The sequence below is a fragment of the Scyliorhinus canicula genome, chromosome 11 (genome assembly GCF_902713615.1).
Source record: "Scyliorhinus canicula chromosome 11, sScyCan1.1, whole genome shotgun sequence".
Lineage (NCBI taxonomy): Eukaryota > Metazoa > Chordata > Chondrichthyes > Carcharhiniformes > Scyliorhinidae > Scyliorhinus > Scyliorhinus canicula.
In genome coordinates, this window is record NC_052156.1 from 113,367,535 (window position 1) to 113,390,757 (window position 23,223).

The following is a 23,223-nucleotide window of genomic DNA, read 5'->3' on the forward strand; positions in this document are numbered from 1 at the left end:
GGCCAACCTTTGCTCATAGGACAACCTCTTCATACCCAGCAATCAGTCGAGTTGCAGCCTCTAATGCTATTATATCATTTATTAAATGTGGAGACCAAAACTGTATACAATTCTCCAAATGCTGTGCCACCAATACCCTGAACAACTGTAGCAAAGCCTCCCTACTTAGATAATCATTCCCTTTGCAGTAAACAGCAACATTCCATTTGCCTTCCTAATCACTTGCTGTGATCCTGCATTCTAACGTTTTGTGATTCATGTGTCAGGCCATCCAGATCTGTGCCGCAGTGTTCTGCTATTTCTCTATAATTAAATAATCTGCTGCTTTTCTATTCCTCCTTCCAAAAGTGGACATTTTCCCATGTTACACTCCATCTGCCAATTTTTAGGCCATTTATATAACCTACCTTTATTCCTTTGTGGTCTCCTTTATGCTCTCTTTACCGGTGATTCCCCTATCTAGTTTTGTGCCCTCAGCAAATTTAGCCACCATACATTTGGTCCCTTCAACCAAGTCATTGGTGTAGATTGTCAATAGTTGAGGCCCTAGCATTGATCTCTGTGGCACTCCACTCACTGGGCGGAATTCTCCCAACGGGAGACAAATAGCCGACGCCGGAGTGAAACCCAGAGTGTTTCACTCCTCGCCCCCTATTCTCCCCCTCGGGGGGCTAGGTGCGGCGGCGCATGAATTCCGCGCACCGGGCCTTGACGCTTGCGTCAAAGCGGCGCGCCGGGAATGATGCGGGTGGCGGCGCAGAAGTGACGTCAGCCGCGCATGTGCAGGTTGGCCGGCTTCCCCTCTGCTGCCCCGCAAGACATGGCGGCTTGATCTTGCAGGGCGGCGGAGGGAAAAGAGTGCGTCTTTTAGAGACGCCGGCCCGATGATCGGTGGGCACCGATCGCGGGCCAGACATCTGCTGAGCACGCCCGTGGTGCTCGATCCTCCCTCCGCCCCCCACAGGCCCCACACTCACCGGTCGCGCGCTGTTCATGCCGGCAGCGACCAGGTGTGGTTGGCGCCGGCGTGAACCAGTCGGGTTCGGCAGGCCGCGCGGCCCATCCGGGCCGGAGAATCGCCGGTCGCCGTGAGAAACGGCGAGCGGCGATTCTCCGAGCGGCCTGTCGCAAAACGCGACACGCCATTTTGTGGGGGGAGGATGGGAGAATCGCGGGGGGTGCCAGGGCGGCGTGGCATGGTTCGCCCGGCCCTCCCGCAATTCTCCCACCCGGCGTGGGGTGCGGAGAATCACGCCCATTATATCTTACCAATCTGATAATGATCCATTTAGGCCCACTCTTTCTTATTAGGTCACCAACCCTTTACCTATGCTAAGTGGTTAGCACTGCTGCCTCACACATCAGGGACCCAGCTTCAATTCTTGCCTTGGGTGACTGTGTGGAGTTTGTACATTCTCCCCACGTCTGCATGGGTTTCCTCCAGGTGCTCCAGTTCCCTCCCACAGTCCAAACATGTGCAGCTTAGGTGGATTGGCCATGATAAATTGCCCCTTAGTGTCCAAGGTTGTGCAGGTTGATAGGTTTACAGGGATAGGACAGGGGAGTGGGCCGAGGTAGGATGCCCTTTCAGAGGGTTGGTGCAGACTCAATAGGCCAAATAGCCTCCTTCTGGACTGTAGGGATTTTATAGTTCTATGGTCATGTGGATGTTTGGACTGTGGACAAAATAGGTCATGTCCATGAGGTGTTCTCCTGGAGATCGGGCAGAGATGGAGCGTGTAAGAGTTGCTCAGCTACTGTCAATAAATATATACTGTTGTTCGTCCCTGGTCTCCAGTTACTGGGACTTAATACTTCTTCATGGCATCAGGATTTGGCAGAATGACACAAGACTTTGCCGCATCGACCAGCTCATGCTTGGTGAAAAAGTCTCACACAACTGGATGAGATTTTTTTTAAAGTGACGTATCTACTGTGGTGCTAGCCTATCAGTCAAACCAAAGAAGGTAAAGGCACACACTCTCCTAAATTTAGCAGGTCCGAGGTGCTTAAGAAATACAAGCCCTTTGTTTTTCAAACGGGAGGATCCCGAAATATTACTGAAAAAGTTTGAGCACAATGCATGCCAGTAAAGAACTTCATACTGGATAGGCATGTATTCAATACAACCAATCAAAAGCTTTAAGAGTTTTAGTCATACGCTGTGACTTTAAAAATGTGAGCAAAGAAATGCGCATTTGGCACACTCACCAATGAGTTAGTGAGAGATCGCATTATGTGTGGGTCTGTAGTGATGCTGTCCGCAAACAGTTTCTTTGCGAGGAAGGTTTCACCTTGGAATCTGCCATCAGCATCTGTTCGCTGAACAAGCAGATGGGAGAAGCATCAAAGAGTTGAGGCGGGGAAAAGAGTTTTTCGCCCTGTTCCAACTGTGGCAGCTATCACACACAGAACAGAACCACATGTTTGGTGTTTGGCAAATGCTGTAATAAGTGTGGCAAATAGAATTATGCTGCAGAGCCAAGCCACAGCAGCCTGCCCATGTGAGAAGACACATCACAGCCGGTCAATTCTTCAGGTTCCGGAGCACGAGCAGGGTAAATTAATTGGAGTGTAATCAGACTAACTGAGGTGTGGAGCCTCCAAAAACATTTTACTGTAAAAATGAAATGAAAATCGTTTATTGTCACAAGTCGGCTTCAAATGAAGTTACTGTAAAACGCCCCTAGTCGCCACATTCCGGCGCCTGTTCGGGGAGGCTGGTATGGGAATTGAACCCGCGCTACTGGCCTGCCTTGGTCTGCTTTAAAAGCCAGCGATTTAGCCGAGTGCTAAACCAGTGAGAGCATCAATATCATTACGGAGCAGGGTACGATTTTCAACACATTAAACATTGCCTGCAGCAAGGCAAAACTAAAAGTTTTAAGATTAACACAGGGGCAAAGTGTAATGGACAGCATCACACGGGGGTCAATCCACTTGGTCCAGATGTACAACACTGCAACACCAGGCCCCAGAAATTATGGAATATAAAGACCTTTTCAACTGCACCGTCATTGGGAAGCAAGCTGTAATATATCAAATGAGGCCAGGAGACTCCGTACCAGTCTCGGTCTGTGCTCTGAGATGAAGCAGAAAGTAATTGAGGAGCTGGTCTGCATAACAACACTGGGTGTCTTAGCCTCCTCCATTGGCGAGGCCACAGAATGGGTCTCGGGGATGGTGGCTGCAGTAAAGAACGATGGCATGGTCAGGATCTGTATTGACCCAGTTCAACTGAGTAATGCACCTTGGATGAAGAATCCTCAAAACTCACTATATTTATGTCTCCAGTAGGCAGATAGCATGTTCTCCGCAGGCAGTATGAGATCTTCACTTGCAGTGAGGGCTTCCCATGGTGCCATGGAGCAACTCTTTGCAGGACAACTCTGCAAAAGCATCATCGCTGACATCCTGGTTGAGCCGGGACGGTGAAAGAACAGATGCATGTTTTTATTTAGCCCTCGATAGAATCAGGACCCTACAGTTAAAGCTTAAGACTGCTAAATGCAGATTAAGGGTCAACCAGGCTTCCTGTGTTGGTCACTTACTCACAGGTGATGATGTGAAGCCAGATCCAGATCCAGCCAAGACAATGGCCATGTGACTGATGGCCATTCCCGAGTACAAGCACACCTTTCAGTGCATCCTTGGTAAGGAGAGTTATCTTTCCAAGTTGATCCCTTGCTGTAGTGAGCTCACTGGACCTTTTCGTCAGCTCCTCCACCAAGATGCCAAATGGTGTTGGCAAGAAAACCATACTGTTGTGTTTAACAAGTACAAGCAGTGCCCTCTCAGCTCTTCCAGTGTGACAATAGTTTGAGCTCCTGTACCCTTATCAGCAGATGTCTCCCAGCAAAGACTTGGTGCAGTCTGCATCCAGAATGGCAGACTGATAGCATTCGCATCAAGGATCCTCACTGACATTGAGACTTGTTAAGCCCAAATTGAGCAGGTGCTCCTTATCCTCGTCTTTGCTTGTCAGAAATTCCATGATTTCATATATGGTCGTACTGTAAGCATTGAACCGATCATCAGCCACTCATCACTACTCTTAAAAAGCCTCTTCACGCTTCATCTGCACAACTACAGGGCATGATGCTCAAGCTGAGCACACCAACCTCAGTGCTGTATACAAGCGTGGTACCTTGCTAATGCTCTTTCCAGAGCCTTCCTACCCACCACTGACCAGGTAGATCATGTGTAGGACATTGACAGCATGACCATACAGATTGTCACTCTAATCACATCAAGGAACTTAATGGGGTAAATCCACAAAGTCATTATGAAAGGCTGGCCCGAGTCCTCAAAGGTGCTTCCCCACGAGCTCCACACATTCTTCTCTATGTGAGAGCATTAGCTGTGCAAGACGGGCTGATACAGCGTGGTCAGAGATTCATCATCCCATCTGTCTGCAGAGGTACGACACCCAGCAACCCCACCAAGGCCACCCAGGGTTGGAGACAACCAGGGAAATGAAATCCCTATACTGACCATCAATATATGCGGACACGGAGAGAGAAGTATCCAGGTGTGCACCATGCAATGCACTTAAGCTGCATCAAACTAGGGATCCACTGCATGAGGTCCCGGATCTCCGATGGTAGTTCATGGCGGCGGGTATTTTCGAATGGAGTGTTAAGCAGCACTTGGTCCTTGTTGACTTGTACTCTGGTTGTTTTGAAATGGATTACCTACCAGGCATGAAGAGCAATATGAAGAGCTAAGAAGCATTTAGCCACACATGACATTCCACAGTGCATAATGACAGACAACGCATGTCAGTTCGTTTCCAGAGATTCAGGGACTTTGCACATGCATGCGACTTTGATAATATCATGAGCAATCCACCATATCCATCATCCAATGGCCTGGCAGAAAGGGCGGTGGGTTCAGCCAAGCACCTACTTGGCTGATTCCGGAGATCACACAGATGCAATCTATGCTGCACTCGTTAGCCTGTGAAATATGCCTGGACTGAGTCTGCCATTGTCTGTGCAGCGCATGTACTCGAGGCACATCAGGACCACAATTCCCATTGCCAAGTCCTTCTTGCAACCAAAGGTCGAAACCAACGTCAGTAGTGTCCTTATGAAGCGGCGATGTACTACAGCCAAAATGCTCGCACTTTGTCATCTAGAACCTGGGGCGGGATTCTCCGACCCCCCCCCCGGCCGGGTCGGAGAATCGCCCGGGGCCGGCGTCAATCCCGCCCCCGCTGTGTCCCGAATTCTCCGCCACCCGAGATTTGGCGGGGGCGGGAATCGCACCGTGCCAAGCCCCCTGCAGCGATTCTCCGGCCCACGATGGGCCGAAGTCCCACCGCTGACAAGCCTCTCCCGGCGGCGGGAATCAAAACACCTACCTGACCGGCGGGATTGGCGGCGCGGGCAGGCGCCGGGGTCCTGGGAGGGGCGCGGGGCGATCTGACCAAGGGGGGTGCCCCCACGGTGGCCTGGCCCGCGATCGGGGCCACCGATCGGCGGGCGGGCTTGTGCCGTGGGGGAACTCTTTTTCTTCTGCATGGTCTTCACCATGGCGGAGGCGGAAGAGACCCCCTCCCCTGCGCATGCGTCGGGATGGCGTCAGCAGCCGCTGACACTCCGGCGCATGCACGGACATATGGCGGCCGGCGAAGTCTTTTCGGCCCCGGCTGGCGTGGCGCCAAAGGTCGTTCACCAACCACTCCAGCGTGGGCCTAGCTCCTCAATGTGAGGGCTTGGCCCCTAAAGGTGCGGTGGCCCGACACCGGAGTGGTTCACGCCACTCCATCCCACCGGACCCCCCGCCCGGTAGGGGAGAATCCCGGCCCTGGTCAAAAGATCAAGATCCAGACCAAAAGTTGCCGTTACAAATTGGTAGTGACACACGGCTATGCCCTACAGCTAAACCGCTATGTGGCCTCCTCAGACCGTGCTCAGTACATATAAAACTAGTGCCACCTACTGTAGATATCTGAACCACCACCATCAACCAACATGCCCCTACATCCAGCCTGCAGTCCAAACCCTCCACACCAATGGAAATAGAAGCCCCTCCAGAGATGAATGAAGCAGACTCTGCAGCCTCAGGGTACTCCAAAAGGATACCTGATGCCATTCACGACAGCAACCTGAGGGCATCTAAAATACGGCTAATTGGTACAATCACACGCTCAAGATGCCTGAGCCAACCCAGTCCAAAGTTCAAGGACTATGTGATGAACTAATCTACCAATGGACTTTGTTTCAAACTGGTGGGAGAGGAGGGGTGGGAGAGGAAAAGCAGATATGATGGGCAATGCGCCAGCTGCAGTAGCTCAATCAATACTTTGCACATTGTAAATAGTTACATGTTGTGAGCCCTGTTTAATTTTATATGAGCAATTAGTTTCCACTTTGTGACTGTTCTCCGACATTTTTACACCTCAGTACTACCCGGCTGTCCCAAAGTAAATGAGGAAAATGTTCACGTGGCTGTTGGGATCGTGGACAAAAGGGGTCACCTGTCGGGAACGCGGGAATTCTGGAGTACTGGCATATACGCAGTATGCAAGAGCTGTTCAGTTACTGTCGATAAATATAAACTGTTGTTCGTCCCTGATCGTCTGTTATTGGAACCTGATACTTCTACAGAGCATCCCTCCTTCACACCAACCGAGAGGGGCAAAGAGTCTGAATGGGCATGGACAGCGAGATGCTGGATGCATTGGCTAGCCTGGCAGGCAGCTTACTGACACTATCGAGGAGCTCTAACGTGGATGGAGGCATGTTGTTGAGGTTGCCCACTCTACATCCTTGGCTCTATCTCCCCGCTATGGCACAGAGCCAGTGGCACTGCAGCTGCTGCCTCCTTACCTGTTGTCGGCTTTGCGTGCCCAGCTCACCTATTCCTCTGCCACCCCTGCAAGGCTGTGGCTGCAGTCTCCAGCAAATGCCGGAACTCAACAAAAACACCTATAAAAACACTCCAGAATACCTTGTGACACAGCAATGGAAAACACTCCAAAAGCACAATTTATCTGCAATCAGGATGCCTGACCCCTTAAATACAATCCAGCAGAACCCTTCTTGCTGCATTCATATCCTTGGCAACATGGTAGCATGGCGGTTAGCATAAATGCTTCACAGCTCCAGGGTCCCAGGTTCGATTCCCGGCTGGGTCACTGTCTGTGCGGAGTCTGCACGTCCTCCCCGTGTGTGTGTGGGTTTCCTACGGGTGCTCCGGTTTCCTCCCACAGTCCAAAGATGTGCAGGTTAGGTGGATTGGCCATGCTAAATTGCCCGTAGTGTCCTAAAAAGTAAGGTTAAGGGGTGGGGGGGGGGGGGTTGTTGGGTTACGGGAATAGGGTGGATACGTGGGTTTGAGTAGGGTGATCATGGCTCGGCACAACATTGAGGGCCGAAGGGCCTGTTCTGTGCTGTACTGTTCTATGTTCTATGTTCTACTGGACAGGTCACACAGATAGAGACTAGTATTGGAACCCCCCCATCTCCTACTGCTGGGAGCTACAGATGTGAATTCTTTGCTCAATCTTTCTTACCAAACAGGCTTCCTGTGCGATGCCAAATTGAATACCTTCTGAAAATCTATACAATCTATCTCTACTGCACCCCATACAGAGTCAGCCACATTTTCAAACACAATTCTATTAATTTTGCCGAAGATGAACACACACAGACAGACAGAAATTACATAGACTTTATTAAGCGATGTGAATATCTATTGAATCACAGAGCATAGAGGGAGGTTTTTCAGTCTATGGCTGATCTTTGAAGGAAAGAGCATCATGCCCTGGAATGAGACATATGAGAATCAATTTCCAACGACATGGCCAACGAGATGCTTCTCACACACGCAAAGTACTTACAGAAGCAGAGAATGTTTCTGCTGTATGTTGGTAATCTGTTTTCTGGACACTTCATCTATATCAGCGAAACACGAGTGGTTGACTGCAGGAGCGGGTCGCACATACCTGACCAGGAGAGAGGTCGGGAAATCTATCTGCATTTAAAATGATATGAGTTGCATTTAGTATTCTGGACATATACTTTACCATACTGACAAGAAATAGTCTTGAAATTCATTGACATTATATTGCTGTAATCAATAATAGGGAGCAACCAAATACACATTTAAATGTGCTAAACTGCACATAATAGTTCATTTCCAAGTAATCCATTGCATGAAGCACATTAAGATGTTTTGTCAGGTATCAGATGCTATAGAAATGCAAATTTTATTTATAATTCCCACAGATTACAGGATTATAGAAATGAAGAAATGAAAGATCAGGAGATGGCCATTTGCCTTCTTCCCTAATATGCATTTAGGATCTTATTAGGGGCTGATTGTTTAGCTTCTTTCACTTGCTCCTTATCCTCCAGACTAATCACATTTTTATGCTTCCCCTCTACTCTGAATTCTGCTTTAAATTGTCATTCGGTACCATAATTAATGCTGTGGTCAGCTTCACATCATTCATTCCACAGTCTGGCAACTGTGCATGTTAAAATATCCTGTCTAATCTTCCCCAGTCTCAGGCTTTACCTAAGATTGCAAACATAGGTCATTGATCATAGATCATAGGTCATACAATTTACAGTGCAGAAGTAGGCCATTCGGCCCATCGAGTCTGCACGGGCCCTTGGAAAGAGCACCCTACCTAAGGCCACACCTCCACCCTATTCCCGTAACCCAACCTAACCTTTTTGGACACTAAGGGCAATTTATCATGGCCAATCCACCTAAGCTGCATATCATTGGACTGTGGGAGGAAACCGGAGCACCCGGAGGAAACCCACGCAGACACGGGGAGAAAGTGCAAACTCCGGACAGACAGTGACCCAAGCCGGGAATCGAACCTGAGACCCTGGAGCTGTAAAGCAACTGTGCTAAACAATGTGCTACCGTGCCACCCATAAAATTGAAAGACAATACGTGGAGAACACTTTTATTTGATTCACCAGTCAATGAAAACAATCTACCCGTGAGTACCCTGTCTATGTTTTTCGTCATTTCGTATCCTTCTGCTAAATCCACTATTAACCTTCTCAGTTTAAAAGGCTACAGAGAAGGTGATGGAAGGTGGAATTGTGTGGAGGTGATGATAGTCCCGGCTAAGTCATTCCTTTCTGCTAAGGCCTGCCACATCTTTATCCACTCAGACACTTGACTAGCCAGTGACTAGCCTTCCCAGGGTGGGTCAACGACTCTGGAGGTAGAAGTTCTCTCTGCCAAGAACCGCCAGCTATTCAGAGGTCATCTCCCTGCACTGAACAGCAGCACCACTGGGGAGGAGTTGGCTGCTGCTGATATGACACCCACTCGAGGCCATGAATCATCATGGATCCCAGATGTAAATTCTGGCAGGAGGTCGGTGACGCGGAAGAGGTGAATGACAGGGGAGGGGTGGGGAGCATGGCTAAGGCACGGGGAGAATTTCAGCAGCTCTCCTTTCCAATGCCAGGTCCCTCGATCCTGGCACTGAATGCCTTTGAATGAGAGACCCCACAGATGGTTTGTTACATACTCCAAGCACGGCGGTTCCCCATCCCCTGTCGGTTAATATGCCAGGGGGGACTTCCGGTTGCGGCTATGACCAGCTAAGTCGCACGTTTGGCTGCTCCTGCTACAAAGGTGTTTTCGGGCCGATTGGAGGGCCCCAACGGCGCTGTAAGGACAAATCCCGGTGGGGGAAGGCTCCCTGAAGAGAACCAGACCAACTTTATGGTCGGTACCCGGAGTGGGGTGGTAAAAAGAGCAACAGCAGCTCCCAAAAAAAAGCGGGGGAAGAAGACCAAAATGGCGGCCGGTGGTGCACCCGAGGAATGGAGGAAATGGGCGGAGGAGCAGCAGGCCGCTCTCCTGCGCTTCTTTACGGAGCTGAAAATGGAGCTCTTGGAGTCAATGAATGCGACGACCACCAGGCTGATGGGAGCCCAGGCGACCCAAGAGGCGTCGATTCGGGAGCTGCAACAGGAGATGACTGCGAGGGAGGAGGAGGCCACGGTCCTCGTGGGAAAGGTAGAGGTGCACGAGGCACTCCACCTGAAATGGCAGAGCCGTTTTGAGGAGCTGGATACCCGAATGAGGCGGAAGAACCTGAGGATCTTGGGCCTGGCAGAAGGCCTGGAGGGGTCAGACCTCCCGGGATATGTAGCAGAAATGCTGAGCTCCCTGATGGGGGCAGGGGCCGTCCCTTCGCCCCTGGAGCTGGAAGAGGCCTACAGGGTCATGGCTAGGAGGCCAAGAGCAAATGAGCCCCCGAGGGCGGTGCTGGTGCGGTTCCAGCGACTCAGCGACCGTGAAAGAGTGCTGGAGTGGGCCAAGAGGGAAAGGAGCAGCAAGTGGGAGAATTCGACAGTGAGGGTCTACCAGGACTGGAGTGCGGAGGTGGCAAAGCGGCGGGCCCGGTACAACCGGACGAAGGCGGTGCTACATGCAAAACGGATCAGGTTCGGAATGCTGCAGCCAGCGCGCTTGTGGGTCACCTACAGGAACCAACACCACTATTTTGAGTCCCCAGAGGAGGCGTGGGCCTTTGTGCAGGAAGAGAAACTGGACTCGAATTAGACCCAGGGGATACTTGGCGGCCGTAGCCGCTCGGGTACTTTCAGCTGAATTCTTTGTTTGGATTTTGAACTCTTGCTGTGGTTTTTCTTCTGATGTTTTTTCCCCCTTTGCCAACTTCCCTTAGTTATTGTTATTGTGGTTATTCATGGTTATTTATGGTTATTTATGCTGTTTGGTAGAGGGCGACTGTTAAGTACATTGTTATTTGTTATTTATCTGTTATTTATAATGTTAAGTTGGGGAGGCGGGACGGGGGGGGGAGAGCAGATCGGGGATATGGGCCCCTAGGGGGGGTTCTTTTACAGGCATGGACGGGGACGGGGGTGGAACTGAAGATGGCGGGGTGGGGTGTGGCAGGGCGAAAGCGCGGGCTTTCCTCTGTTTTCCCGCGCGCGGGGCAGAGGAGGGGGGGAGGGGAGGAGTGCGGGGCGTGGCTAGCAATGGCGACCTTTCCCGTGCTGGAGCGGGGCCAGGGAGGAGTGGCAAGGGGGGGGAGGCCCCCCCCCCGAGCCGGGGGGAGTCGGAGTGTGGCAGGAGCAGCCGGGTCAGCGTGAACCAGCTGACTTACGGGAGTACAATGGAGGGTACATCGCGGCTAGGAGGGGTCCTAGCCTGGGGGGGGAGGGGGGTTAGGGAGGGACACCGGGTTGCTGCTGAAAAGACCAGAAACGAGAAGTGGAGGACTGGAGAGGTGGGGGGAGGGGGACATCGCCATGGGGAGCGGGTCAGAAGGGGAGGGTCGACCCGGGGCGAGCAGGGAACAGGACATGGCTAATCGGCAGGGGAGGGGGGCGGGTCGTCCCGCGACCCGGCTGATCACTTGGAACGTGAGGGGGTTGAATGGGCCGGTCAAGAGATCAAGGGTATTCTCACACCTGAAGGGACTGAAGGCTGATGTAGCAATGTTACAGGAGACCCATTTGAAGGTAGTGGACCAGGTTCGCCTGAGAAGGGGGTGGGTGGGACAGGTGTTCCACTCTGGATTGGACGCAAAGAACCGGGGGGTGGCGATTCTGGTGGGAAAGAGGGTGTCGTTCGTGGCGGAGGAGGTGGTGGCGGATAAGGAGGGTAGGTATGTGATGGTGAAGGGTAAGCTGCAGGGGGAGAAAGTGGTGATGGTCAACGTATATGCCCCGAACTGGGATGACGCGGGTTTTATGAGGCGCCTATTGGGCCTCATTCCGGGACTGGAGGCAGGGGGCTTGATCATGGGGGGGGACTTTAACACAGTGCTGGACCCCGGGCTAGACAGATCGAGCTCAAGGACCAATAGGAGGCCGGCAGCGGCAGAAGTGCTGAGGGGGTACATGGAGCAGATGGGAGGAGTAGACCCATGGAGGTTTGGTAGGCCGAGGGCGAGGGAGTATTCCTTTTTCTCCCACGTCCATAGAGTGTACTCCAGAATCGATTTCTTCGTGTTGAGCAGGGGGCTGATCCCGAGGGTACGGGAAGCTGAGTACTCGGCCATTGCGATCTCTGATCATGCACCACATTGGGTGGATGTGGAAATGGGGGAGGCGAGGGACCAGCGCCCGTTGTGGCGGCTGGATGCGGGGCTGTTAGCGGACGACGAGGTGTGTAAAAGGGTCCGGAAGAGCATTGAGAGCTATCTGGACTTGAATGACACGGGTGAGGTGCAGGTGGGGATGGTCTGGGAGGCCCTGAAGGCAGTGATCAGGGGAGAGCTGATCTCCATAAGGGCGCACAGAGAAAGAAAGGAGAGGCAGGAGAGGGAGAGGCTGGTGGGGGAGCTATTGGAAGTGGATAGGAGATATGCGGAGGCACCAGAGGAGGGGCTGCTGGGAGAACGGCGCAGCCTGCAGGTCAAGTTCGACCTGCTGACCACCAGGAAGGCAGAGACGCAGTGGAGAAGGGCACAGGGCGCGGTTTATGAGTATGGGGAAAAGGCGAGCAGGATGCTGGCACACCAGCTTCGCAAACGAGATGCGGCTAGGGAGATTGGGGGAGTGAAGGAGAGGGGCGGGAAGGTAGTGCAGAAGGGGCAAGAAGTGAACGGGGTCTTCAGGGATTTTTACAAGGAGTTGTATCGGTCTGAGCCGCCGACGAGGAGAGGGGGAATGGAGGACTTCCTAAACAAATTGAGGTTCCCAAGGGTCCAGGAGGGGCTGGTAGAAGGGCTGGGGGCGCCAATAGGGCTAGAGGAGCTAGTCAAGGGAATAGGTCAGATGCAGGCGGGGAAGGCGCCGGGGCCAGATGGGTTCCCGGTGGAATTCTATAAGAAAAATGTGGACTTGGTGGGACCGGTACTGGTACGAGCCTTTAATGAGGCGCGAGAGGGGGGGGTTCTGCCCCCGACAATGTCGCAGGCTCTGATCTCCCTGATATTGAAGCGGGATAAAGACCCCGTGCAGTGCGGGTCCTACAGGCCTATCTCGCTTCTGAACGTGGATGCCAAGTTGCTGGCAAAGATCCTGGCAGCTAGAATAGAGGATTGTGTGCCAGGGGTAATCCATGAGGACCAGACGGGGTTCGTGAAGGGGCGGCAGCTCAACACGAACGTGCGGAGATTGCTGAATGTAATTATGATGCCGGCAGTGGAGGGGGAGGCTGAGATAGTGGTAGCGCTGGACGCGGAGAAGGCATTCGATAGGGTGGAGTGGGAGTACCTGTGGGAGACGTTGGAACGGTTTGGGTTTGGGGAAGGCTTTATTAAGTGGGTGAAGCTGCTCTACTCGGCCCCGACGGCGAGTGTAGTGACAAACGGGAGGAGGTCGGAGTATTTCGGGCTCCACCGAGGGACCAGGCAGGGATGTCCCCTATCCCCCCTACTTTTCGCACTGGCGATTGAACCGTTGGCGATGGCACTGAGGGGTTCAGGGGGGTGGAGAGGACTGACTAGGGGAGGGGAGGAACATCGAGTATCGCTGTATGCGGATGATCTACTGCTGTACGTGGCAGACCCAGAAGGGGGAATGCCGGAGATAATGGAACTATTAGCAGAGTTTGGGGACTTTTCGGGGTACAAACTAAATTTGGGCAAAAGCGAGGTTTTTGTGATACACCCGGGGGACCAGGGAGAGGGTATTGGGAGACTCCCCTTCAAGCGAGCAGGAAAGAGCTTTAGGTACTTAGGGGTGCAGGTGGCAAGGAACTGGGGGACCCTCCACAAGTTGAACTTTTCCAGGCTGGTGGAACAGATGGAGGAGGAATTTAAGAGGTGGGACATGGTACCGTTGTCGCTGGCGGGGAGGGTGCAGTCAATCAAAATGACGGTCCTCCCAAGGTTCTTGTTTTTATTTCAGTGCTTGCCCATCTTCCTCCCTAGGGCCTTCTTCAAAAAGGTGACGAGTAGCATCATGAGCTACGTGTGGGCGCATGGCACCCCAAGGGTGAGGAGGGTCTTTTTGGAGCGGAGTAGGGACAGTGGAGGGCTGGCACTACCCAATCTTTCGGGGTACTACTGGGCGGCAAATGTGTCAATGGTGCGCAAGTGGATGATGGAAGGGGAGGGGGCAGCTTGGAAACGAATGGAGAGGGCGTCCTGTGGCAACACAAGCCTGGGGGCCCTAGTAACGGCACCATGGCCGCTCCCCCCCACGAGGTACACCACGAGCCCGGTGGTGGCGGCCACCCTCAAGATATGGGGGCAGTGGAGGCGACATAGGGGGGAAATGGGAGGTCTGTTGGCGGCGCCAATAAGAGGGAACCATAGATTCATCCCGGGGAACATCGACGGGGGATTTCAGAGCTGGTACAGGGTGGGCATACGGCAGCTGAAGGACCTGTTTATAGAGGGGAGGTTTGCGAGCCTGGGAGGGCTGGAGGAGAAGTTTGAGCTCCCCCCGGGAAACATGTTCAGATATTTACAAGTGAAGGCATTTGCTAGACGGCAGGTGGAGGGGTTCCCCCTGCTCCCCAGTAAGGGGGCGAGTGATAGGGTGCTCTCGGGGGTCTGGGTCGGAGGGGGGAAGATATCAGACATCTACAAGATAATGCAGGAGGCGGAAGAAGCATCAGGGGAGGAGCTGAAAGCCAAGTGGGAAGGGGAGCTGGGAGAGCAGATAGAAGACGGGACGTGGGCGGATGCACTGGAGAAGGTCAATTCTTCCTCCTCGTGTGCGAGGCTGAGCCTCATTCAATTTAAGGTGCTGCATAGAGCTCACATGACGGGGACAAGGATGAGCCGGTTCTTTGGGGGTGAGGACAGGTGTGTCAGATGTCTGGGAAGCCCAGCGAACCATGTGCATATGTTCTGGGCATGTCCGGTGCTGGAAGGGTTCTGGAAGGGGGTGGCAAGGACGGTGTCGAAGGTGGTGGGGTCCAGGGTCAAACCAGGATGGGGGCTTGCGATCTTTGGGGTCGGGGTAGAACCGGGGGTACAGGAGGCTAGGGAGGCCGGAATACTGGCCTTTGCATCCCTAGTGGCTCGACGAAGGATATTAATTCAATGGAAGGACGCGAGGCCTCCAAGCGTTGAAACTTGGATTAACGATATGGCTAGCTATATTCAGCTAGAAAGGATCAAATTTGCCCTGAGAGGGTCGGTACAGGGATTCTCCAGGCGGTGGCAACCTTTCCTTGACTTTTTAGATCAGAGATAGACGTTCGGGGTCGTAGCAGCAGCAACCCGGGGGGGGGGGGGGGGGGGGGGGAGGGGGGGAGGGGGGGAGGGGGGGGAGGGGGGGGGGAGGGAGGGGGGGGGAGGGGGGGGGCAGCAAGGGTCGTGGGGGGACATGCACGACTGTAACGCGGGCAAGTCTGCTCGCTGCTCATGTCTGAAACTGTAGGCTGCCTTGTTTGTTAAGGTTGCCTGGGGGGGGGGGGGGGGGGGGAGGACGGGTGCGCGCGAGAGGGCGGGCGAGGGAGGGACATTTGCCTAGAGGGATTGTGTTGTAAATAATTTAAAAATTAGTAGGGGTAAATGTTTGTATGGAAAAACTCTTTCAATAAAAATTATTTAAAAAAAAAAAAAAAAAAAAAAAAAAAAAAAAAAAAAAAAAATATGCCAGAGGGATAGAGCCCTTAAGTAGGCATTAATTGTCCATTTAAGGGCCTCAATTAATGATGGGGCCTTCCCATCATGCACTTAATTGAGATGGAAATGTGGAGCTGATGGGATCCCAAACAGCCATTCTCCCTCCTGATTAAATGCTTCTCTCGCTACCAAACATGCCGCAGGCGAAGGATCAAGAGTCCACCTGTAATCTTTCCATGCAACTTGGATACTTCATAAAAAATAAATATGTACTCTTCCTCTTCCTGTGGAATATCAATGTAGCATTTGTTCCGATTCATCACTCCCATTCATCCTCCACACCACTGCGTTATCAACCATAGGATGTGGGTCCATCTAAAACTACTTTCATACCAATCTCACACAATTGGTCGGATAAGAAACATGTCTCCATATTACAATATTTAAAATCCGATCAGTGAGATGTTTTCTCTCGATAAATCAAAACAAAAATGCCTATTTATTGAAAAGTTTTCTTCTGCTTACTATAGCTCACCAAATGTTGGGAACTTAGCCAAGAACTTGATTTGTTTTGCAAACAGGAATAAAGGATGGCGTCTTCAGCTGAATAGAAATGAACTACAGAAATGTCCACATTTTCTCCTGCCTGATTGACTTCATTAAGGTTTGTGTTGGGCATTTCATCTGCTCCCTAATTGATTTATTTTGGTCCCTGGCCACAAAACTGTTCAATCTTTCTTGAGGCCAAGGCACTAGAATAATACTTATATTCTTGTCAATCTGCCTTGTCATTTGAGTGGGCAACAACTCCCTGCTGAGTATGTTTTCCATGGGTGCAATCTACCCTTGGGTATTTCGCCCAATTTCCCTATATTCACGGAACCCCTACAGTGTAGAAGGAGGCCATTCAGCCCATCAAGTTTTCACCAACCCGCCAAAGGGCACCCTACCTAAGCCCACTCCCCGCCCTACCCCATCTAGCCTACTATCCTTGGGCACTAAGGGACAATTTAGCATGGCCAATCCACCTAACCTGTACATCTTTGGACTGTGGGAGGAAACCGGAGCACTCAGAGGAAACCCACACAGATACAGGGAGAAAATCCAAACTCCACACAGACAATCATCCAATGCCGGAATTGAACCCGGGCCCCTGATACCGTGAGGCAGCAGTGCTAACCACTGTGCCATCTTGCCGCATCATCCCTGAACTTTACAGTTGGTGGACAATTGTTATAGAACATAGATCAGTACAGCACAATACAGGCCCTTTGGCCCACGATGTTGTGCCAACCATTTATCCTAATCTAAGTTCAACCTAACTTACACTCCTTCAATTTACTGCTGTCCATGTGCCTGTCCAAGAGTCGCTTAAATGTCCCTAATGACTCTGACTCCACCATCTCTGCTGGCAGCGCATTCCACGCACCCACCACTCGCTGTGTAAAGAACCTATCCCTGACATCTCCTCTGTACCTTCCTCCAATCAACTTAAAATGATGTCCCCTCATGACAGCCATTTCTGCCCTGGGTTAAAAATCTCTGGATATCCATTCTATCCATGCCTCTCATCACCTTGTATACCTCTATGAAGTCACCTCTCTTCCTTCTTCGCTCCAGTGAGAAAAGCCCTAGCTCTCTCAATCTTTCTTCATAAGACATGCCCTCCAGTCCAGGCAGCATCCTGGTAAATCTCCTCTGCACCCTCTCCAAAGCATCCACATCCTTCCTATAATGAGGCGACCATAACTGGACACAATATTTCAAGTGTGATCGAACCAGGGTTTTATATAAAGCTGCAACAAAACCTCGCGGCTCTTAAACTCAATCCACCTGTTAATGAAAGCCAAATGATTCCCTTAGAGACAGATAACTTTTAAAAAGAGATTCAAACTTCCAGTCCATAGCTGAAAGGATTACACAAGAGTTCATGTTTTCAAACTTTTACTGCAGCAAATGACTAAAAGCACTATTGACTAAACTCAATCTTTGGAGACAACTTATACTTTAAGCCACAAAACAGAATATTCCCCTTTTCCATTTAACACAACCGTAAAACAATTTTACAGATATACTTCACACTGCACTTTAAGTAGTCTCTCAGTTCTCCTGGATTTAGCCCAAGATGATGCATATCTCCTGAGGATTTAATTCTGTTCTTTTTATTTCTTAGCCTGGGAACATTTAATCTCAGGACTGTCTTTCACAGCAAGGTTTTTTTACTCAGAGGTTTTTCCTGCAGCGCAAGATAAATTAGTTTTCCACCTTGTTTTAATCCCTCATGAATTTGGTCTTTTCAACCCTGAGCATGAAGCAGAGAGACACACTAGCTGCTTTCTCTTTCCAAGATCCTGGAAGGCTGACCTTACCTGTAAGTTATCAGAGATATCTTAGGCTCATGTCCTCACACAGCCTATCTCCAAGGCATTGTGAATCGCATGGGCCATGTTTCAAGGTGGAAAAATCCTATAAACTTCAGTGGATACAAGCCTAGCCCGTCCAAACGTTTCTTATAAGACAACCTGCCCATTCCAGGTATCAGTCCAGTGAACTGCTTCCATTGCTTTACATCCTTCCTTAAATAAAGATTCCAATATTTGACACAATGCTCCAGGTGTGGCCTCATCAATGCCCTGTACAACTGCAGCATAATCTCTCTATTTTTGTATTCAATCCCCCTCACAATTTGACATTCGATTAGCTTTTCTAGTTACGTGTTATACCTGCATACTAATCTTTGGGATGTATGCACCACAGCACCCATACCCCTCTGCATCTCTGAGCACTGAAATCTTTCATTTTTTTAAACAAGCTTCTTTTTTATTCTGCCTGCCAAAATGGTCAATTTCACATTATTCATATCTTTGCCCCCCCCCCCTCACTCAACCTCCATTTATAGCCTCTTTATGTCCTCTTCACAACTTACTTTTCTACCTCTCTTTGTGTCATCAACAAATTTAGCATCCATGCCTTCATCCAAGTCATTTACAGGAATTGTTAAAAAATTGAGGCCCCCGCACTGATCCCTGTGGCACACCACTCAATAACCATTCATCTTGCCAACCAGAAAATGACCCATAATAATAATCTTTATTGTCACAAGTAGGCTTACATTAACACTGTAATGAAGTTACAGTGAAAAGCCCCTAGTCGCCACATTCTGCCGCCTGTTCGGGTACACAGAGGGAGAATTCAAAATGTCCAAATGACCTAATTACCATTTATTCCTACTCTCTGTTTCCTGTCAGCCAGCCAGATCTTCTATCCATAACAATATGTACCCCCTACACCATGAGCTTGCATTTTCACAATACCCTTTGATTTGGCACCTTATCAAATGCCTTCTGGAAATCGATGTACAGTACATTCTACAATGTGCAGAACATTTGGGTACTGTAAATAATCTTGCATTCATTATTTGGTTCCCTCATAGATAGATGGTAATGAATTGTTATGCCAGTATAATATTAAATTACCTCATCGTTGGGCACATAAAGATGTGACTTCTCACTCATAAAACTGATGGTTGATCAGCTAAACATTGCCGGAAGCATTTTAGACAATTCAAAGTTTTCAGAAAACCCAAATAAATTATAAATTTTATTTAATCATTTATGTACACTTGTACCCTGTCCCCTCCTCTTAAGTGCAATCATTCTAGAAAATACAAAGGAAGCTTTAATGACACCATTATGACATAGCCCTTTTTGACTTTAGTAGCCTGGCAACAGGTTGCATTATTTTATCTGGCATTGTGCCAACTTGTTCTTTTATTGTATTTATTGCATAACTCAAGTGCAACATTGCTCACCTGCAGGATCAAGCTGTCTGCTTGGTTGGTGTTAGCTGGGACAAGACACAATAGCTTTGAACTTTGGACCAACGCTCTGTTTCAAAATGAAGAATATGTCACTTTTACTAATTGCACTCATTAAATGACAACCACATTTTATTCTTGCATGCAGACTTTGAAGTGGAGCCATTCTACACTGCCTCTACTTAGACCATTCACCGGTTACAGTGACTTCTGATCAGCCACAAAGGACAAATTCGGCGAGGAACGCTGCCTTGCTAGAAAGGAAAATGAGTCAGAGAGTAGTATGGGTCTCTGACTCACGCCTCGAGGCTTTGATCTGAAGTGCAGCCTCTCTGAATTTCTCCTGGAGTCTTCACCTTTTTGTTGCTTCTGCCAAGGAATTTTCTAAAAACGGCTCCCTCCCTGAAGTTGTCTTTCAGCCAGAAATCCTGTTTACACAAGGCAGTTCTGGCGGTTATTGCGACAAGCAGGAGCAGCACTGAAAATATCTCCTCCTTACTATTGGTGGAAGCTACCCCAACAATAACAATAGTTCAAGACAGAATTGAATCTTTATATGAAAAGGGAAATGCAGCCAGGCTCTGGGGAAATCAGCAGGGCAGGATTGGACTCATTGATTAACTCTTTCAAAGAGCTTGCATGAACCTGATGGGCTGAATTCCCTCCTCCTGTGCTTTATGATTCCATGATATATGTAGTTGCTCTCAAGTGTGGACTCTTTCCAGATACGAAGCAAACACCACAGAATACTTCTTTGTTTCCTCCCATGTAAATTGTGTGAGAATATGGTGCAGAGCAAATTGAAAAGGAAAGAGTCAGGTTGCAGAAAACACCCTGTGATTCATAATAACATGTAAATATGACAGATTAGGAAGCAAGGAGCATGGACTAATTATTCTGATGTCAAGGCAACTCTTTTCAGGAGAGAAGCAGCACCCTACTTGTGATATTGGTGCAGAACCAAATATGTCAAAATATTCTATTTCGCAACACAAAAATAATCCACTGCATGGAGTAAATTAATGGGGGGAAATATCCACCAGCAGAATGTTAAACGTGGAAAAATCGCAGCAGGGCATGGAAGGGGCTGTGTGTTGCTATAGAGATATATAGAGATGAGCAAGGTTCTGAGAGTGTGCTATAGATAATTCTCCGACCTCTGATAATGTCTGGTGATAATGTGAAATGGGGCTTCTGAATGGGGAGGAGGGTTATCACTATGATCAATGCCCCCACTTGCAATGTCTAAGTAGTCACCAGCACTCTGCGTTACATAGAGTGAGGCCAGCTGATCACTAACTTTGCGAACTTACAGTTTTGAGCTGTAGAGAGGCATGGAGGCACTTGCTAAGCTTTCAGCATTTCTGGAGTGTCTGTTGGCATCAGAGTAGTTCCCAACGGTGGTACGGTATCCATGCAAGGTCAGGCTGAGAGTCACTTCACAGGGCAATTGTCCAATTGCAATGGGCATGTCTATTCTGAAATGGAAATAAAACTTTGCTTAGTCCAAACCAGCAAGCAGTTCTTTTTTCTCCCCCGAAAATGTATTCTCGGGAGAGGGACATCACTGCCAAGGTCAAAATTTATCACCCATCTCTAGCTGCCCTAGAGAAAGTGATGGTGGGCAGTCACCTTGAGCCGCTAAATGGTGAAGGTTCTCCCTCAAGTGCTGATAGATACGGATTTCCAGGATTTTTGCCCAGTGCCTGACTGGTCTGCACAATTGAGTCAACTGATGGATATTGCCCGAGGTCTTCAGTATTCTATACGGCAAGCAGTTTGTAAGCTGTTTATGCTTTATAAACAGCAAGAAAAATAAAATAATCAAAATGCAGTTGTTCCGAATTACAAGTTGTTCCGAAGTGCAACTTGTGATGAAATTCCAATCGTGAAGTGTGCTTAACTGGAACTTAAGACATAATCCGCAAAATGCAGTTTTCATGCAACACAGAGTCGCGATCCAAACTGGAGAACAGACTTCAGATTTAAATCTCTCCACATCAGAACACAATATAAAACTGGTGGATTAAATTATTTATTCCGAAGATTGGGTTGCAATTTCTATTGCTGCATATCTCAATTTTTAATTGCAACCAGAAAGTTAAAAAAATGGTTCAGAAGTATCCGATAATGGAAAGAGGTTGAACAGTGCAGCATGCTGTACTTACTTCTGATTCCACCTGGCCACAAAGAAAAGGGAAGGTTTTGTGATGCAAATTCTTTCTGTCTTCGCCCCTTGGCATAACTCATTACCCCCGTAGATTAACGAACAAGACACAAATAAGTTCTCGTAGCTACACCCAGAGATAGAAAAAAAAAAGTCAATTGTGGACATTCTTATTTCGGCAAAATCGCAAAGATCAGCTGTGACCAGCTGGAACTCAAAGATTGGATAAGTTACTGATGAGAAATGTTAAGACTACCACCACGTCAAGCACATTAAGCTGAAATTGATGGGACTAAAGAAAATATTGTACAAAGTTAGACTGGCAACGTTTTGCATGAAACCACAGGTATTTATTAATAATGAAATGTCGTATATTACATGGAAAATAATAGGAAGTCTGCTACTGTTTTGACTGGCTTTGAATGGAACGGTATGAAGGTGGGAAGGAAGAGGCAGGCTCCTCTCTCTTGGTTTTAACTCTTTGAATTCACATTTCCACAAACAATGAGTTATGTCATGCTGGAAAAAGTCAATATGGTATCATACCAGCAATTAATTTGGTAAACGAGTTAAAACAAGTCATTTCAAAGAGGTGAAGCTGTGGCTTTTCAAAAACTGAAGTGTACAGGAAAATGAATGCATCCTTTTGAAGTAGGTTCACTGTTGTAATTTGGACAAAGCAAACTCTCACAATCAGTGTTATGACAGTGACCAGAAAATGTGGCGTGGGATTCTCTGTCCCAGGACACCTGGAATGCCTTTCCCGGCGGGACGGAGAATCGGGCGTCAGGGGAAAATTGGGATCGGCGCCCACCGTGATGCCCGACCCCTGCTGGCGACGTGAACGAGGTCCATGATACGTGCCAGTGGGGGGATTTAAATAAATGCAAATGGGTCTTAATGACCCAGTTGCATCTATTTAGTGGGCCCAGTGCCCTATGCACCAGCCTCCCGTGATTCTCCGGCCCTCGTGGCCAGGAACCATTTGGGCACGGATAACCTATGGTGGAAGCAATCATGAACCTGACGTGGTGGATCTTGCAGTGGGCCACGGGGGTCCCTTGATCACATCAAAGAGAGGTAAGTGCAGTGAAATCAGATGCTTGAGTGGTTGGAATGCACTTCGTGCTTGGAATGTACTTACTTCTCTTTGATGTGATCATATTTACAAACATTGGGTTTTACCACCAGAGGTATAGAATGAATCAAAGCTGCAGATGGTCCTTATAAGCTGTCAATCACAGATCACTGCTGGAAAGCTATGAATGGCCTGCAGATAGTGAATCTGTGGGAACCAGACGCAGGCACAGCTGCTCTCTTTTGAGGAATGGACACATGGAGCTTCAAGTTAAGTATTCCAGCTATAATGGTCCTCACTGCCCCTGTCTGGACTGCTCTCTAGCTTCCAGACACAGGTCCCTTTTCTGTGTGTGTGTGTGTGTGGGGGGCGGGGGGGAGTCTATGCATGGGGGGACCTAAGGATGGGGTTTCTTTAGGCATGGAGTCCCTATGAGGGCTCCCCCTATTACAGGTGTCCTTGTGGGAGATTCCCCCTGTTACCATGGTACCTGGGATGGTTCCCCCTATTAAAGGGGCCCCTGTGGGGGGTCCCCCTATTACAGAGATCCCTGTGGTGGGGTCCTCCTAATACAGAGATCCCTGTGGGGTGTCCTCCTACTACAGAGGTCCCTACGGGGGTCCCTGTGGGACACCTACTATTACTGGAGTCCCTGGGATTGTCCCTGATTA

At 49.5% G+C, this 23,223-nt stretch overlaps 1 protein-coding gene across 1 annotated transcript in view; it reads right to left on the reverse strand.

The window, feature by feature from the left end:
• LOC119973296 (phosphatidylinositol 4-phosphate 3-kinase C2 domain-containing subunit gamma-like) overlaps nt 1-23,223 on the reverse strand; it is a 307,465-nt gene that overhangs the window by 142,043 nt on the left and 142,199 nt on the right. The window contains 4 exon segments of the mRNA XM_038811105.1: nt 7,850-7,983; nt 19,302-19,377; nt 20,621-20,785; nt 21,476-21,601. Of these exon segments, the coding sequence (XP_038667033.1) occupies nt 7,850-7,983; nt 19,302-19,377; nt 20,621-20,785; nt 21,476-21,601 (501 nt within the window).